The sequence below is a fragment of the Protopterus annectens genome, chromosome 11.part0 (assembly GCF_019279795.1).
Source record: "Protopterus annectens isolate FY-2018-M chromosome 11.part0, PAN1.0, whole genome shotgun sequence".
Lineage (NCBI taxonomy): Eukaryota > Metazoa > Chordata > Ceratodontiformes > Protopteridae > Protopterus > Protopterus annectens.
In genome coordinates, this window is record NC_056745.1 from 1,059,159,474 (window position 1) to 1,059,177,726 (window position 18,253).

An 18,253-nucleotide genomic window follows, 5' to 3' on the forward strand; every position below is an offset into this window, starting at 1 on the left:
AGACAAAGCAACTGTTTGTGTAGAAGAGCTGCTGCATATTGCCTGAGCACATTAGTTGAATTTGAGCAGTTTAGGAAGGGAGAAGGAGGACAGTGGGACCATTGATGAGGGTTTTGAGTAGTGATCATGAGTGGGATTTGAGTTTAGGAAGAGTTTTGCATTTAGGGAACAGGAGGGTAGTTTAGGGTTAATGAGTGATTAGGGACTTCATGGACTTAAAGTCTAGGGAGTAGAAAAACAGTTTTACTTTTAGGGAGCAGGAGGTTTTTTTTAAGTCTAGAGCATGAATAGGAACTTTAAGTTTAGGGAGGGGGAAAAAGTTTTGTTTTAGGGGTGAGCAGTTTTACAAAGGACAGTGTAATGCATTTCTTTACACTGTGTTTTAATACTTATCTTCCACAGCAATCATTTGTTTCTGTTAGACCATCTAATAGGGTGCTGGTCTCATAGGGGCATCTATGATGGGCCCTAATTTGCAGTTATCTGCAAAGTTGATGAGCCAGTGGCCTTTGACATTAGTCTTGACTTCTAAAAAGTAGATGCCAAACAGGAGCAGACCAACTCAGACCCCTGGGGTACTTTGCTGGTGTCTGGACTCTTGGAGGAGGTGATTGCACTCATCCTGACTTCTTGGGTCATATCTGTAAGCCAACTAGCAATCCAATGAGTTGTGTAGGGTTTTATGCCTAGTTGTGAGAGTTTGTCAACAGTACCTGAGTAGGGTATTGTATTGAATGCTTCAGCCAGGTGAATGTAGATGGTATCTGCTGATTTCTCTCTCAAACAGGTGTACCAGGTTAAGTAGGCAAGACCTTCTCTTATCAAAGACAAACTGAGATGGTTCCAGTGTTTGTAGGTTGCCAGTGTCCTTGTTGATCGATTCCATGATAATTCATTCCATGGCTTTGCATATTAGACTTTTCAGACTGATGGGTCTGCAGTTCCTAGAGTGAGTTGATGATCCACAACCATCAATCCAAAAAAAAGAAAAAAAACAAGGTACAGATCCAATATTTTAATACAGTTTATCGCCTCAGCTGGATAGCTTTCAAGAAGTAACATTTCTTATCCACACTTCCTATATATATATATATATATATATATATATATATATATATATATATATACACACACACACACACACACACACACACACACACACACACACACACACACACACACACACACACACACACACACACACCTTTCCTCATCAATAAAACAATTACCAATTAAACAATTATAATGCTAAAATAGTAAATCAAGATATCTGACTAGAGCAAATATTTACAATTCAGTTCATGATTCAGTGCCCCAGGTAAAAGAGTATTAAATTTTAAAATAACCACTGCTTCTTTACATGATAACATGTTTTTTAAGAATGCAACATTGCCAGTTTTGACAAAAAACTTTTTCTAAAACTGTAGCCTATATTAAAGAAGAATCATTATTGTGTTTTTCCATAAAATGCATAGCTATAAAGCATTCTATTCTCTGTTTTTTTTAATGTCGCTGATGTGCTCCTGCAATCTACCTTTGAATTTTCTTTTACTTTGCCCAATATAAAACAGGTTGCAGGGACATCTAAGACAATATATAACACCATCAGTGTCACAGAAAAATTATTAGGTTAAAATTTCTTGCCATTGATTTTACCAAAATTACGGGCAACACACTTACACACATTACAATTGTTACAGGGTGTTGTACCAACCCATCTCATGGGTAACAAAATATTTTCATCAAGTAGCACAAAATAAGCCTTCACCACCTTGTCTTTTAAATTCTGTCTCCTTCTGTAAGAGATAGATGGCTTACTGCAAATTATTTTATTTAACTTATCTTTCTTTAAAAAAGTCCAATAATATTCAATCAATTTGCAGATTTTTTCACTCAAAATATTATAAGTTGTGACAACAAACATTTGATCTACACCATCCTTTTCACCCATTTCTCCCTTACTTTTATACACTTGTTGTTGCTTCAAGCATGTTCCAACAGTCTTACTCACTGCTTCCATCATAATATCTCTATCATACCCCTTACAAAGAAACATAAGCAATGTTTCACAGACTTCCTTATATAGATCTATTTTATTATTGCAGATTCTGTGTACCCTAACTAACTCCCCATAGGGAAGAGACTTAATCATATGGAGGGGATGGCAGCTAGCACCATGCAGTCGGTCAGTTGATGATCCACCCTTATGAAGAGGGATGACTGTTGCTAACCTCCATTCACCTGGTGCATAAAATGTTTAGAAGCTGTTGTTGAAGAATACCTCACATAGTCCTGCTAGATTCTGATTTTAGTCTATTTATGAACTAACCAGGGATATTGTTGGGTCTCACTGAAGTAATTTTTTTGGCCTTAACAAGTGCCTCTAGGTCTTGGTACTTGTTGCTAGTTGGGGATGTGCTAGAATGGATTTCACAGGGAGTAGTGGAGGGGAGTGGGGAAAAAAGATACATTTATTGGGCAGTAGCTTTGCTATGTCATCTTGGTCAGTGAAGGTTGTCCCATTTACCACGACTTCTGCAGACAGCTGACTATTACCTTTAAAGTTCCTGATACAGATGTAGAAGGCCATCTGATTGTCCATAGCCTGGGAGGCTATCCTGACCCCATCATTTTTCTTTTTTGATTTTTTAGACCTCTTAGTTTCTTGTTTATTGAATCAGAAAGCTCTCATCTTTTTTTTTTCACTTGTCTTTTCAGTTAACTAGAGTTAACTGTTGCTTTAATCAAGCTACTCATGTACAGACACCTCTAAGTTTGAGAAATGCCATTGATTTGAGAGTTGTTTAGATGACTAACAACATGAACCTTGCTAAAATGCCATTTCATTGACAGGAAATATGCTATATAAAATACATGCAATATATAAATCTGAAAGGTGCATGCTTCTCATTATTTATGTTGTCAGATTTTATTTCATGTGCTCATAATGTAATTATTTCATGATGATGATTCAGATCACATTTCACTTTAACTTAGGCATGTTGAATACTTAGTAGGCAAAGACCAAAAGCAGATTTACAAATTGTCAGTACCAGTTTATCATTAAACAAAAGGTTACTCACATTAATATCAAGATTATTCACATTGATATTTATGCAAAATGTAAAAACACCTTCTGAGAATGCCACTTTAAAATATCTAAATGATTTATGACCAAAATATGTGTAAGTAACCCAGCAACATTTGTGTTTAGTTATACAAGCAACAGTTATTGAATTCCACAGTTTATTAATTTGTATCAATGCATTCACTAGTCTACTTGTTTTGCAAAAGATTTTGTATGCAGCACTTAAAAATCTATGCATTCTCTGCTTTATAAAAATTATACAATTTATTTCACACATATGTAGTGGTGCTGCAGTAGCGTTGTCGCCTCACAGCAAGACGTTGTTGCATTCGATTCTCAGCTAGAGCGTCTTCTGTGTGGAGGCATGTGTGAATGGGCGTGCCTTCATTGAAGGTTGTGTATCAGGGCTGGTAACTCGGCACATAAAAATCCACTACCAAACATTAGCGGACCGGAGTTCCACTGTGGTGACCTCTAACCTCTAATAAGCCGAAAGAAACAACAATTTCACACATATGTTACTCATATTCTTGACTCACTACAATAACCAGTGCATTTCAGTGCATTTCTAAATTGTCATAAACTTTGACAGTTTTAATATTTTTTAAATTGTTAAGTTGTATTTACCCTATTGTTAAATATAATTTTAAGTATCAGAATACAAAGGTAATCCATTATTAAAACTGAAAGTGTAATCAAATTATAGCGAGGGTTTTGGTGGTATGTAAAATTCAGTGATGAATGATAATGAGGGTTTATACCAGTAGCTGTTCTTAATTAAATGTTTATAAAATGCACTTACCTAACATTTATAAGATACCAACCTTAGCCATTATTTTTTTATTCACATTAACAGCTACTACTGCAACTTCAAGTTATTTTCCATAAACAGAAAATGGGAAAATGGCTTCAAGTGTGCAAGAAAGTACTTTGCATGACTTTACTGTAATAGCAAAAATAATGAAGTAGTAAGAGACATGGAATATTTACAGTTACATACAATTGTTTTACTCATATTGCTTCTTTCTCCTACAACATAATAATAACTGAAAGGCAAATGCTTGAGAAAATATCTTTTGCCTTTTATATACTATAGCTCTACAGATGGATGTGGGTGACAGAATTTCATTAATTAGCATAAGGTCTCCAGGGTTTTTAACATTCATTACAGTTTATTGGATGAAACTGTGAGTGGGGCATACATTAATTCTATGAAATCAGGTTTAACACTAAATTTTATTTCTTCATCCTTTATAAATTATGCTGTATTCACATCTTAATAGGGTCACCTTAATAGGCCTGAGTGAAAAATGCATCTAATTTTCTGTTCAAGAAACTGGCTGTGTTAAATGTGTGCACTTGCAGAACTGCATACTTTACTACATGTATGTTTCCAGATTTATTTTATTTGTTATTACTGCAATGTGTATGTGATACTATAACATAGTCATATTTGCATGGCAGGAAGAGAAAAAGAACTCCTTAAATTGTCAGGATTTGTTTCAGATAATAAAAGATTTAAGGACACCATCTCAGAATGACACCTTAAGTTAACCCAATAATACCTTATCAAAATTTTGCACAGATAACTCAGCATGTGATTAGTTTAATTGTACAACCTATTGTTATTCCATTCTGTATTTATACATTTTTGGACTCATATTTTATACAATGGAAAGCAAAAACAATCCTGTATTTGCTTTACTTTAATTGAATTTCACAATTATGTGCACTATTGGCATTCAAAATATAATGGTAAGCCTTTATTAAAAGTTAATGTAACATCATGTTTTAGTGAAGGTGGAAAGAGCAAATATTCCTGTACTTTCAATGTGAATGATGCTTTGCATAAATATTTTTTTATCATTTAAATGTTTATAAAATGTATTTCCCTGTCATTTATAAGAAGCTAATCATGGCATGTTGTTTTGGTTGACAGCAACAACAACAACTACTAATACTCCAACTTCAAGTAAGTCATTATGTTGTTTTTTTTTTGATTAATAAATCGTCATAAAATTAGTTGAAATAATGTAAAAATGAATTGATGTAGCTGTTTTAAACACTATGCAGCAGTGCTCTAGAAATCTTATAACATTTGTTTTGCATATATATTACTCATTTTATCACACATTATAATTGCTAATACATTTCAAAAATGTCTTAATCTATCACACATTTATGATTTTTAAGTAATACCTTGATATATTCCCCTACTGTTAAACATAATTTTTATTTTAAAAATACAAGGGTGATCTTTACTTAAAACTCAATGTAGAATCACGTTATTGTACAGGTGCAGGGAACATATAAATACATGAGAGCAATGCTTTTGCTGCTTGTATCAATATCTGCTCTCTTTTAAATATTTGTAGTATGCACTTAGCTGTCACTTTTTAAGAAGCTGACCTTAGCCTTCATTTTTCATTCACAGTAACAACAACTATTACTCCAACATCAAGTAAGTTATAAAATACCATTTTTTTAAATTATAGAATAATTTCTTCAATTTTATTTGATAGAAAATACTTATATGTTTTTTTAAGCTCTATAACATATGGGAAAAAGAACATCCATACAACTCTAAGGAGATGACTTTTGGATAATTTTGAAGTTAACAATATGTACTGTGTGGTAAACCTTTATTAAAACTAAATGTAGCATCACATTTTAGTGAAGGTGGAGATGGCAGGTAATCCTGTCCTTTCAAAGCTAATGATGCTTTTTTATAAATATTTTTTCTCATCTAAATGTTTATAAATGACAGGGAAATATATTTTGCAAACATTTAGATGAAAAAATATTTATAGAAAGCATCATTAGCATCATGTTTTTGTGAGGGTGGTGATGGCAGATAATGGTGTACTTTCAATGCTGATGATCCTTTCTATAAACATTTTTTCTCATCTAAATTTTTGTAAAATGTATTTCCCTGTCATTTACAAGAAGCTAATCATGGCATGTTGTTTTGATTAACAGCAACAACTACTACTACTCCAACTTCAAGTAAGTTATTAAGTTTTTTTTTGTATTAATAAATTGTCTTAAAATGAGTTGAAATGTAGATGTAAAAATGAATTGATGTAAGTGTTTTTTTAAACACTAAAAAATATGTGGTAAACTGTAGTTTTCTTGTCTGGGAAAGAATAGCAAAAGGTAAAGAGGGCAAAAGAGAATATTGCATGTGTTATTCAATTGTTCAAAGCCTTTTTGCATTTGTATCTTTATAATTTGCTCCCTAATGAATATTAAAGGGATAAGAAGAAATGGAATAGTTTGCACATAATGCAGATGTATGCCTAAATGTTGGGTACAGAATATCTTTAATATGCAATAGTGCAATTTGAGCTTGATGCCTTCTTCTAATATGCATTAGAACAAAGTATAGTAGCCTCCAGTATTCTTTCATAACAGAAATGTGAGATGAGCATTTACTGTTGCTTTTACTCTAGATTTTCATACCATGTATTATATAGTCACGCTTCTGAGAATTTGTTAGAGTTACCACTTAATAGTCATACCTCTTTCTGTTTTTTATGTACCTTTATGTTTTTAGAAAAATTATGTTAAAAATTAATATCACCAAAACAATCATGAATGACATGAAAGTTAAATTGAAATGTTTCTTTCCTAACTAGCTTCAAGCACTTTAACAATAACTACACCCTCCGCCTCAACAGGTAATGCATGAGTTTACTACTTTTCAATTAGTGAACATACAGACAACTCTAAGGCAATGACTTTTGGATAGTTTTACAGTTAACAATATATACTGTGCATTTTTCTCTACTGTCTAATTTGGCCATTCATGAAGATTAATATCACATTTCCTTCATAAGAGTCCGTTACCATTTATACAGCCTGTTTCTACTTATCATTTTCATTAATTGGAGCACCTATTGCTTTAGTCACATGTCTATTTAACTACACCCTCCTTCCCAATAATGAAAACTTCAATTGAACTGAAGAATCTGCTTGAAGAATAATGAGAACAATGCTAAAATTGCTATTTCATTTTTAACAAATATGCTCTACAAAGTATAACTGGGGCCTGCTTCCTAATATTTATGTTTCCAGATTTGTTTTCATGTGTTCACGGTTTAATTATTTCATAATGAAGTTTCAGATTATATTTCCATTTAACTTAGGCATGGTAACTGCTTAGGAGGCAGAGAAGATGAGCAGATCTAACACTTGTCAGCCTCAGTTTCCTATAAAAAACCTCACTGATACTAGTCTCTATGTCAGAGGTTAAAGAACCATCAGGGAATCCTACCTTCAAATATCTAAATATTGGTGACCAAAATCTTTGTAAATGATTCAGCTCCATTTGTAGTTAGTTGTACAAATAAATATAATTGAATTTCACAGCTTATTTATTCTTATAAACATAATTTATACTTTACTTCATATGAAAAAGTCTTGGAATGCAGAAGTTGTCAATGTTGCCATCTGCCACTCTAGAAATCTTATACCATTTGTTTTTCATATACATTACTCATTTTTGTCACCCATTATAATTGCTAATAGATTTTAAAAATACCTTAATCTGCCACACATTTATTATTTTTAAGTAATACCTTGATACATTTTCCCCTATTGTTAAAAATCATTTTTATTTTAAAAATACAAAGGCAATCTTTACTTAAAACTGAATGTAGAATCACATTATAGTGCAGGTACAGGTGGCATATAAATACCTGAGAGCAATGCTTTTGCTGCTTTTATTAATATCTGCTATCTCCTAAATATTTGTCATATGCATTTAGCTGTGATTTTTTAAGAAGCTGATCTTAGCCTTCATTTTTCACTCACAGTAAAAACAACTACTACTCCAAAATCAAGTTATAAAATGCTGTTTTTTCAAATTATAGAAGAATGTCTTCAATTTTATTTGATAGAAAATACCTATAGATCTTTTTTAAGCTGTATAACATATGGGAAAATGAATGTTGCATGGCTAGACCTAAATAGCCAATATTTTGATGTAAGAAGTAAAATGGAATATTGGTTATGTTATATCCACATGCTCTAATCATACTGTGTGGTTCTCCTACATCATAATAAAAAATGAATGCCAGAATCCTGAGAAAATATATTCTACCTGTTGTATATTATACTTTTACAGCTGAAGAATGTGGTTGACATAATGTCTTTAATAAGCCGAAGGTCCCCAGCATTTTTAACTTTCACTTTCATTATCCTTTATTGTAAGAAAGTATGAGTTGCCATCAATTAATTCTATGAAATCAGGTTTTAGACTAAATTATATTTCTTCATTCTCCATAAATTATGCTGTATTCACCTCTTAATAGGGTCAACTTTTAATCCTGTTTTACACATCTGTATCCTCTTAGAGAAATTATGATCAAAATTAGTATTTTGAGAGGAAACATTGTGTATGAAGTGATGTATAAATTGAAATCTGCCCTTCTTTTCCAGCTTCAAGCACACTGATAACAACTACAACTTCACCTTCAACCTCAACAGGTAATGCAGCATTTTACTATGTGTAGTTATACAAATATATCAACATACTGCTATTTGGTGTTCAGCTATATGTGGCTTTTAAATTGTGACTGTGTGTTTTTCATCGCTACCAATTTAATTTGGCCATTAATGAAGATTCTGATTACATTTCATGTGCACGTATTACATGTATTACACGATGTATTGCATAATGCTTCAAACAGATCTCTCCTCAGTTGTGCCCACCATTAAGTGTGAAATGATTATCACTGATCTAAAACTAGCTTCATAGATATCAAAGGATTGGATGAAAAATGCATTGAATTTTCTGTTAAAAAAACTGTTTCTGTTAAATGTGTGCAGTTGCAAAATGGGAGAATTGCATGTTTTTTAACATGTATGCTTGGAGATTTCCTTTGCTGTTCATCCACTGTCCTTAAATCTTATTATGGCAATGTATTTGCAATACTTTTAAATAGTCATGTTTGCATGGAAGGAAGAGACTAAGAAAAATAAATCACATTGTCGACATTTGTTTTCGATATGTAGAACATCATCAAACTGTCTAATTATTAGACTTTTAAGGTTACACTCTGAGAATGACAGTTTAAGTTATACCAATAATACCTGATCAAATTTTGCACAGATCACAGAGCACAAGGTTAGTTTAATTGTACAACCCATTGTTGTTGCATTCCATATTTATGAATGTTTGTACTCATGCTTTATACAATGGAAAGTTAAAACAAACATATTTGCTGTACGTGAATGGAATTTCACCATTAAGTGCTCTATTGGCATTCAGAATATAATGGTAAGCCTTTTATAAAACTAAATATAGTAGCACATTTTAGTGAAGGTGGAGATGGCAGATAAGCCTGCACTTTCAATGCTGATGATGCTTTTAATAAATATATTTTCTCATCTAAATGTTTGTAAAATGTATTTCCCTGTCATTTATAAGAAGTTAATCAAGGTATGTTGTTTTGACTGACAGCAACAACAACTACTACTCCAACTTCAAGTAAGTTATTAAGTTTTTTTTTTCCATTAATCAGTTGTTTTAAAATGAGTTGAAATGCATATGTAAAAATGAATTGATGTAGGTGTTTTTAAATACTAAAATATGTGTGGTAAACTGCAGTTTTCTTGTCTAGGAACAAACAGCAAAATGTAAAGAGGGCAAAAGAGAACATTTTATGTGCTATTCAATTCTTCAAAGCCTTTTGCATTCATATCTTTATAATTTGTTCCCTAATGAATCCTAAAAGGATGAGAAGAAATGGACTAGTTTACACGTATTACAGATGTGTGCCTAAATGTGGGGTACAGAATATCTTTAATATGCAATAGTGCAATTTGAGCTTGATGACTTTTTCTAATATGTATTAGAGCTAAGTATAATAGCTTCCGGTATTCTTTCATAAGAGGAAATGAGATGAGCATTTACTATTTCTTTTACACTAGATTTTTATACCATGTATTATTTATTCACATTTCTGAGATTTTGCTAGATTTACCACTTAATAGTCATAGCTGTTTCTAGTTTTTATGTACCTTTATGTTTTTAGAAAAATTATGTTAAAATTAATATCACCAAAAAACATCATGAATGACATGAAAGTTTCATGGAGATGTTTCTTTCCTAACTTCAAGCACTTTAACCACAACTACACCTTCCACCTCAACAGGTAACGCATGAGTTTACTACTTTTCAGTCATAGAGTTGCATCATTATCAAGACAACTCTAAGGCAATGACGTTTGGATAGTTTTACAGTTAACAATATGTACTGTCTATTTTTCTCTAATCTCTAATTTGGTCATCCATGAAGATTAACCTCACATTTCCTTCAGAAGAGTCCATTTATAAAGCCTGCTTATACTTATCATCTCCATTAATTGGAGCACCTATTGCTTTAGTCACATGTCTATTCAACTACACCCTCCTTCCTACTAATGAAAACTTCAATTAACTTGAAGAATTTGCTTGAAGAATAATGTGGACAATGCTAAAATTGCTATATTATTCTTAACAAATATGGTCTGCAGAGTATAACTGGGGCCTGATTCCTAATATTTATGTTGTCAGATTTATTTTCATATATCCACGGTTTAATTAATTCATAATGAAGATTCACCTCACATTTCCTTCGTAAGAGTCTGTTACCATTTATACAGCCTGCTTCTGCTTATCATCTCAATTAATTGGAGCACCTATTGCTTTAGTCACATCTCTATTCAACTACATCCTCCTTCCCACTAATGAAAACTTCAATTGGCTTGAAGAATAATGAGCACAATGCTAAAATTGCTATTTCATTTATAGCAAATATTTCCTGCAAAGTATGATGTGGGCCTGCTTCCTAATGTTTATGTTTCCAGAATTGTTTTCATGTGTTCACGGTTTAATTATTTTATAATGAAGATTCAGATTGAATTTCTGTTTACCTTAGGCACGGTAACAGCTTAGGAGACAGAGAAGATCATAGGTTCATAGGTTCATAGGTAAGTACTAGGCTATCTGCCCAAGGGTATCTATAAGCCTAGCCAGAATGTTTTGGCTTTTGCCACCCCCTTAGATTAGTTCCCTGTGCCTCGGTCCAGCAAAGCCCCTGCAGTGATCCCCTGGGTAAATTTTCTGTTTCCCATACACTCGTCAAGGTTTCTCTTGAAGAGTGTTAGTGAGAGGCTCTGCCAAATATAGATTGGAATCCTGTTCCAAAGAATGGGGAGTCTCTGGGACAGGAATCTATCCCTCCATCACGTCCTATTTATCATTGTGGTGAGGTTTAGATCCCTAGAGCATGTGGCTCTTGGGGATATGTTTTTTTTAGGTGGAGCATGTCCATCATTTCTGGGTTGGACATGGCCTTTTATGTCAGGCAGAGTTCACCTCTGAGTAAGTGGTATTCAACCGAGTACTTCTAGAGTTTCTTCAGTCAGGCTGCATAGGGCATATGTCTGAGGCCAGTAATCCTCTTGCTGAGGTACTTCTGTGGTCTTTCCAGCTGCTGCAGGTGTCTTGTAAGGTACATCCCAAATGGGGCATTGTACTCTATGCTGGGTCTGATGAGTGATGAGTAGAGGGGCACGATAACCTCTTTTGTTCTAGATGCAAACCCTTTTGGGATTCAGTGGGCCACATAGAAGGATTTTCTAACCACCTTGGCAATGTTATTATCAAAAGAGAGATTACTATCTACTTGGGTCCCCAAATCCCTTATTACATTTTCTGTATTTAGGGGACTACCACATATGTGGTAGTTTGCGGTTACTTTGTTTTTTCCAAATGGGATGACTATGCACTTTTTCGGCATTTAGCTTGAGGCCATGATTTTGACACCAGGTAATCTGTCTCAGTGAGACCCTTCTGGAGGATGTCTATATCAGCTGGAGAGTCAGTTATGGCCCCCAGTTTGCAGTCATCTGCAAACTTGGTCAGCCATAGTCCTCCTGTGCTTGCCTGTACCTCTGAGAAGTATATACTGAACAGGAGGGGTGCCAGGACTGAGCCCTGGGGGACACCAATTGTAACCGGTTTAGAGTCGGACCTAGAGCCTGTAACTCTCACCGTGTGGGTTCTATCTGTGAGCCAACTGGCAACCCATCTCTTGATGCAGGGGTTTATGTTCAGGCTGGTGAGCTTGTCTATAATACAAGAATGGGGAAAGGTGTTAAAACTCTTTGCAAGGTCTAGGTAGGCTGTGTGTACCTCCTTTCCCTCGTCTAAAGCCTTGGTAACTGTGTCAAAGAAGTCCACCATGTTTAGGAGGCATGATCTGCTCTTAACAAAGCCAAACTGGGTAGGGTCCAATGTTTGAAGGTTCCCAATGTCTCTGTTAATGAATTCCATGATGATGCGCTTCATAGCCTTGCAGACCAGGCTAGTCAGGCTTATAGCGCGATAGTTCCTGGGGTCCATTCTGGCTCCACCTTTGTGGAGTGGGATAACTGTTGCTGTGCACCACTCTATGGGTACTTAGCCTGTAGAGAGGCTAGGTTTGAATAGTGTGTTTAGCTGAGGGCTTAGTTCATTTTGGAGCTCGTGTAAGATACCGCCTGGGACACCGTCTGGTCCCATTGAAGCTGTATTTTTGGCTTTGGATAGAGATGTTTTAACTTGTGTGCCAGTGATAGCCAGGGCACTACATTCTTCTGGTATGGTTATGGGCCCTTTAGGGGGTGAGGGGGGGTGAAGTTTGCACTAAATCTGTCTGCCAGAATGTTGGCAATATCAGTCGGTTCAGTGTATTTTGTGCCATTCTGCACTAACTCAGAGCAGATCTGAGAGTTTCCACTTAGGTTCTAGACATAGCTAAAGAACACTTTGTGGTAATCTTTGGAGTCCTTGGCAATTTTTCTTTTGACGCTAGCCTTGGATGATTTTAGGAGGGATCGTAGTTTCTTGCTGATAATAATCAGGGATGTCTTTCCTTTTTGGGATTGTACTGTTTTCTGCACTAGTTTCCTCCAATTGTATAGCTTGTTTATGGCAAGGGTCCACCAGACTGGTTTCCTTTTCTTGGAGGCGTGAGTCTTGATTTTCCTTAGGATAGCATGATCCATGCATTCTTGCAGGTGCTCATAGAGTGCCTTTGTAAGGGATTCAGCAGCTTGGACAGCATTGTCCTTTAGCATGGGGGTTGTGAACCTTTCCTCCTCAGTCTTAAGTAATGTGAAGTTTTCTTTTGAAAAGTTTTTCATGGTGGTTTCCTTGATTGGGGGTGGGACGGAATTTGAATATCCAGAGTGATTAGTCTAGGGTCAGATCTAACCAGCGAGGGTTTGACCTCTGGTGTAGAACAGCAATTCTAAAACTTGTCAGCCTGTTTCATATAAAAAATCTCACCAATGCTAGTCTCTATGTCAGAGGTTAAATGCATCATCAGGGTATCCTACCTTCAAATATCTAAATATTGTTAACCAAAATCTTTGCAAATGATTCAGCACCATTTGTAGTTAGTTGTACAAATAAATGTAATTGAATTTCACAGCTTATTTATTCTTATAAACATAATTTATACTTTACTTCATATGAAAATCTCTTGGAATGCAGAAGTTCTCAGTGTTGCCATATGTTACTCTATAAATCTTATAACATTTGTTTTGCATATAGAGTACTCATTTTTATCACCCATTATAATTGCATTTTAAAACTGTCTTAATCTGTCACACATTTATTATTTTTAAGTAATACCTTGATACATTTTCCCCTATTATTAAAAATCATTTTTATTTTAAAAATACAAAGGCAATTTTTACTTAAAACTGAATGTAGAATCACATTATAGTGCAGGTACAGGTGGCATATAAATATCTTAGAGCAATGCTTTTCCTGCTTTTATCAATATCTGCTGTTTCCTAAATATTTGCAATATGTACTTAGCTGTGATTTTTTAAGAAGCTGATCTTAGCCTTCATTTTTCACTCACAGTAATAACTACTACTCCAACATCACGTAAGTTATAAAATACTATTTTTCAAATTATGGAAGAATGTCTTTAATTTTATTTGATAGAAATTACTTACAGATATTTTTTAAACTGCATAACATATGGGAAAATGAATGTTGCATGGCTAGCCCTAAATAGCCAATATTTTGATTTAAGAAGTAAAATGGAATATTGGTTATGTTATATCCGCTTGCTCTAATCATACTGTCTGGTTCTCCTACATCATAATAAGAAATGAATGCAGAATCCTGAGAAAATATGTTCTACCTGTTATATATTATACTTTTACAGCTGAAGAATGTGGTTGACATAATGTCTTTAATGAGCCGAAGGTCCCCAGCATCTTTAACTTTCACTTTCATTATCCTTTATTGTAAGAAAGTATGAGTTGCCATCAATTAATTCTATGAAATCAGGTTTTAGACTAAATTATATTTCTTCATTCTCCATAAATTATGCTGTATTCACCTCTTAATAGGGTCACCTTTTAATCCTGTTTTACACATCTGTATCCTCTTAGAGAAATTATGATCAAAATTAGTATTTTGAGAGGAAACATTGTGTATGAAGTGATGTATAAATTGAAATCTGCCCTTCTTTTCCAGCTTCAAGCACACTGATAACAACTACAACTTCACCTTCAACCTCAACAGGTAATGCAGCATTTTACTATGTGTAGTTATACAGATATATCAACATACTGCTATTTGGTGTTCAGCTATATGTGGCTTTTAAATTGTGACTGTGTGTTTTTCATCACTACCAATTTAATTTGGCCATTAATGAAGATTCAGATTACATTTTCACCAGAATATAGGGTTCAAATTTCTAGTTTCCTCCTTTGAACAACATTTCTCTTAAACTGCACTACATAATACTTCAAACAAATGTCTCCTCAGTTGTGTCCACCATTAAGTCTGAAATGATTATCACTGATCTAAAACTAGCTTCATAGATATCAAAGGAATGGGTGAAAAATGCATTGAATATTCTGTTCAAAAAGCTGTCTCTGTTAAATGTGTGCACTTGCAAAATGGGAGAATATCATGCTTTTCAACATGTATGTTTGCAGATTTCTTTTCTTGTTCTTCCACTATCCTTATATCTTAGTATGGCAATGTATTTGCAATACTTTAAAATAGTCATGTTTGCATGGAAGGAAGAGACTAAGAAAAATAAATCACATTGTCAGCATTTGTTTTCAGTATGTAGAACATAACCAAACTCTCTAATTATTTGACTTTTAAGGATGCCCTATAAGAAAGACAGTTAAACTAATGCCAATAATACCTGATCAAAATTTTGTACAGATAACAGAGTAAACAGAGCCAACTTCATGCTACTCAAGTCAGAAGTGACAAACTTCATGACACCCATGCAGACTGGAACTGAAAGTTCAACTGCTGAATCCTACACTACGGCACTGTACGAGCACATCCACTCATGCATGAATCGTGCCATCCCAAATAGAACCAAAATGCTCTCATCCAAAAAAATGAAGCCAATCTGGTGGTCCCCTGCCATAAACAAACTTTACAATATAAGGAAGAAACTTTTGCAGAAAAGAGGAAAATCCCATGATGCAAAAAACTCCCTTACTAGCCTCAGTAAGAAACTGAGATGCCTCATAAAATCCTCCAAAGCTAGTTACGAAAATAAAATTGCCAAAAATTCCAAAGACAACCACAAAGCATTCTATAATTATGTCAAGAATCTAAATGGCAATGCTCAGATCTGCTCTGAGCTAAAACAGAATGGCATTAAATATACTGATCTGAAGAATATTGCCAATATCCTGGCAGATCGATTCAGTGCCAACTTCACCCCACTCTCACCCCCTAAATGGCCCATCTCAATACCGGAAGATTGCCAAATTCCAGTAATAACGGCCACACAGGTACAAAACGCACTCTCTAAAGCCAAGAATACAGCATCCATGGGACCAGATGACATCCCAGGCTGTGTGCTACATGAACTACAATATGAACTGGCACCTCACCTAAGTGTCATGTTTAATCATAGCCTCACCTCAGGTTTCATGCCCACTGAGTGGCGCAGAGCTATAGTTATCCCAATCCACAAGGGGGGATCCACCCTGGATCCCGGAAACTACCGTCCCATCAGTCTGACAAGCCTTATCTGCAAGGCCATGGAGCGTATTATCATGGAACTTATAAACAAAGACATTGGCAACCTTCAAACACTGGACCCCACCCAGTTTGGGTTTGTGAAGGGCCGATCTTGTCTCCTGAACCTGATTGACTTCTTTGAATCAGTCTCCAGAGCCATGGACAAGGGTAAGGTGGTCCACACAGCCTATCTAGACCTTGCCAAGGCCTTTGACACCATCCCCCACTCTGGAATCATAGATAAACTTACTAAGTTGGGCATTGATCCCTATGTCACCCAATGGGTTGCTAAATGGCTTACTGATAGAACCCACACTGTAAAAGTAGCCGACTCCAAATCCAGCTCCAGACAAGTGACAAGTGGAGTACCTCAGGGTTCAGTCCTGGGGCCGTTCTTGTTTGGCATCTACTTCTCTGAAGTACAGGTCAACACTAAGGGACTCTGGCTAACAAAGTTTGCAGATGACTGCAAACTGGGAGCCATTATTGAATCCCCAAATGATGTGGATACTCTACAAAAGGGCCTTACAGAAACAGATGCTTGGTGACAGAGCCATGGGCTCAAGCTCAATGCCAAGAAATGTATTGTTATCCCCTTTGGGAAAAAACATGTAACCATGAATTACCATATAGGTGGCAGTACACTAAACACAGAAAGTGTGATAAGAGACTTAGGGACACAGGTGGACAGTGGTCTCACCTTCGATAACCACATCGCCACAACAGTCAGGAAATCCTTCTATGTGGCACACCTCATCACGAAGGGCTTTTCATCCAGAAAAAAGGAGGTCATTGTCCCACTGTACTCATCCCTCATTAGACCCATTATAGAATACAATGCCCCATTTGGTATGTACCTCTCAAGACATCTGCAACAACTGGAAAGGCCTCAGAAATACCTCACTAAAAGAATCACAGGCCTAAAGCAGATGCCCTATGCTGACCGCCTTAAAAACTCCAGCTATACTCTGTCACATATCGTCTACTCAGAGGCGATCTCTGCTTAACATACAAGGCCATGTCAAACCCAGAGCTGTTGGACATGCTACACTTAAAGAAATCCCAATCCCTCAGAGCTACACGCTCCAGGGATCTAAACCTTGTCATCACAATAAACAAAACATGTTGGAGGGATAGGTTCCTGACCCAGAGACTCCCCAGACTCTGGAATAGATTGCCCATACATGTCAAGCAGAGTGCCTCTTTGGACCTCTTCAAGAGGAACCTTGACGATTGGATGGGAGAAAGGAAATTCACCCCAGGGATCACGTCAGTCGCCTGCTAGACAGGGGTCCAGGAAAGTAAATAATGTGGGAAGAAATATTCAGGGAATTGTTATGGCTAGGCTTGTATAGGCCCTAGGGCTGATAGCCTAGTACTAACCTATGAACCTATGAACCTATGAGATTAGTTTAATTGTACAATCCATTGTTATTGCATTCTGTATTTATGAATGTTTGTAGTCATGCTTTATACAATGGAAAGTTAAAACAAACCTTTATTTGCTTTACGTGAATGCAATTTTACCATTAAGTGCACTATTGGTATTCAGAATATAATGGTAAATCTTTATTAAAACTAAATGTAGTATCTTGTTTTAGTCAAGGTGGAGATGGCAGATAATCCTGTACTTTCACTGCTGATGTTGCTTTTTGTAAATATTTTTTCTTATCTAAATGTTTGTAAAATGTATTTCCCTGTCATTTATAAGAAGCTAATCATGGCATGTGTTTTGATTGACAGCAACAACTACTACTACTCCAACTTCAAGTAAGTTATTAAGTTGTTTTTTCTATTAATCAATTGTTTTAAAATGAGTTGAAAAGTAGATGTAAAAATGAATTGATGTAGGTGTTTTTACAAACCATTGTTGCATTCTGTATTAATGAAATTTTTTCCTCATGCTTTAAAGAAAGGAAAGTTAAAACAGACCTATATTTCCTTTATTTGAATGGAATTTCACCATTAAGTGCACTATTGGCATTCACAATATAATGGTAATCCTTTATTAAAGCTGAATGTGTCCTTACATTTAGTGAAGGTGGAGATGTCAGATAATCCTGCACTTTCAATGCTAAAGATGCTTTGTATCAGTATTTTTCTCATCTAAAT

General features: G+C 35.2%; 1 protein-coding gene across 1 annotated transcript in view; it reads left to right on the forward strand.

The window, feature by feature from the left end:
* LOC122815693 (mucin-19-like) overlaps positions 1-18,253 on the forward strand; it is a gene marked incomplete in the record, with an annotated part of 520,597 nt that overhangs the window by 274,601 nt on the left and 227,743 nt on the right. Inside the window, 6 exon segments of the mRNA XM_044088393.1 lie at positions 5,028-5,060; positions 6,727-6,768; positions 8,531-8,578; positions 9,555-9,581; positions 13,994-14,017; positions 14,618-14,665. Of these exon segments, the coding sequence (XP_043944328.1) occupies positions 5,028-5,060; positions 6,727-6,768; positions 8,531-8,578; positions 9,555-9,581; positions 13,994-14,017; positions 14,618-14,665 (222 nt within the window).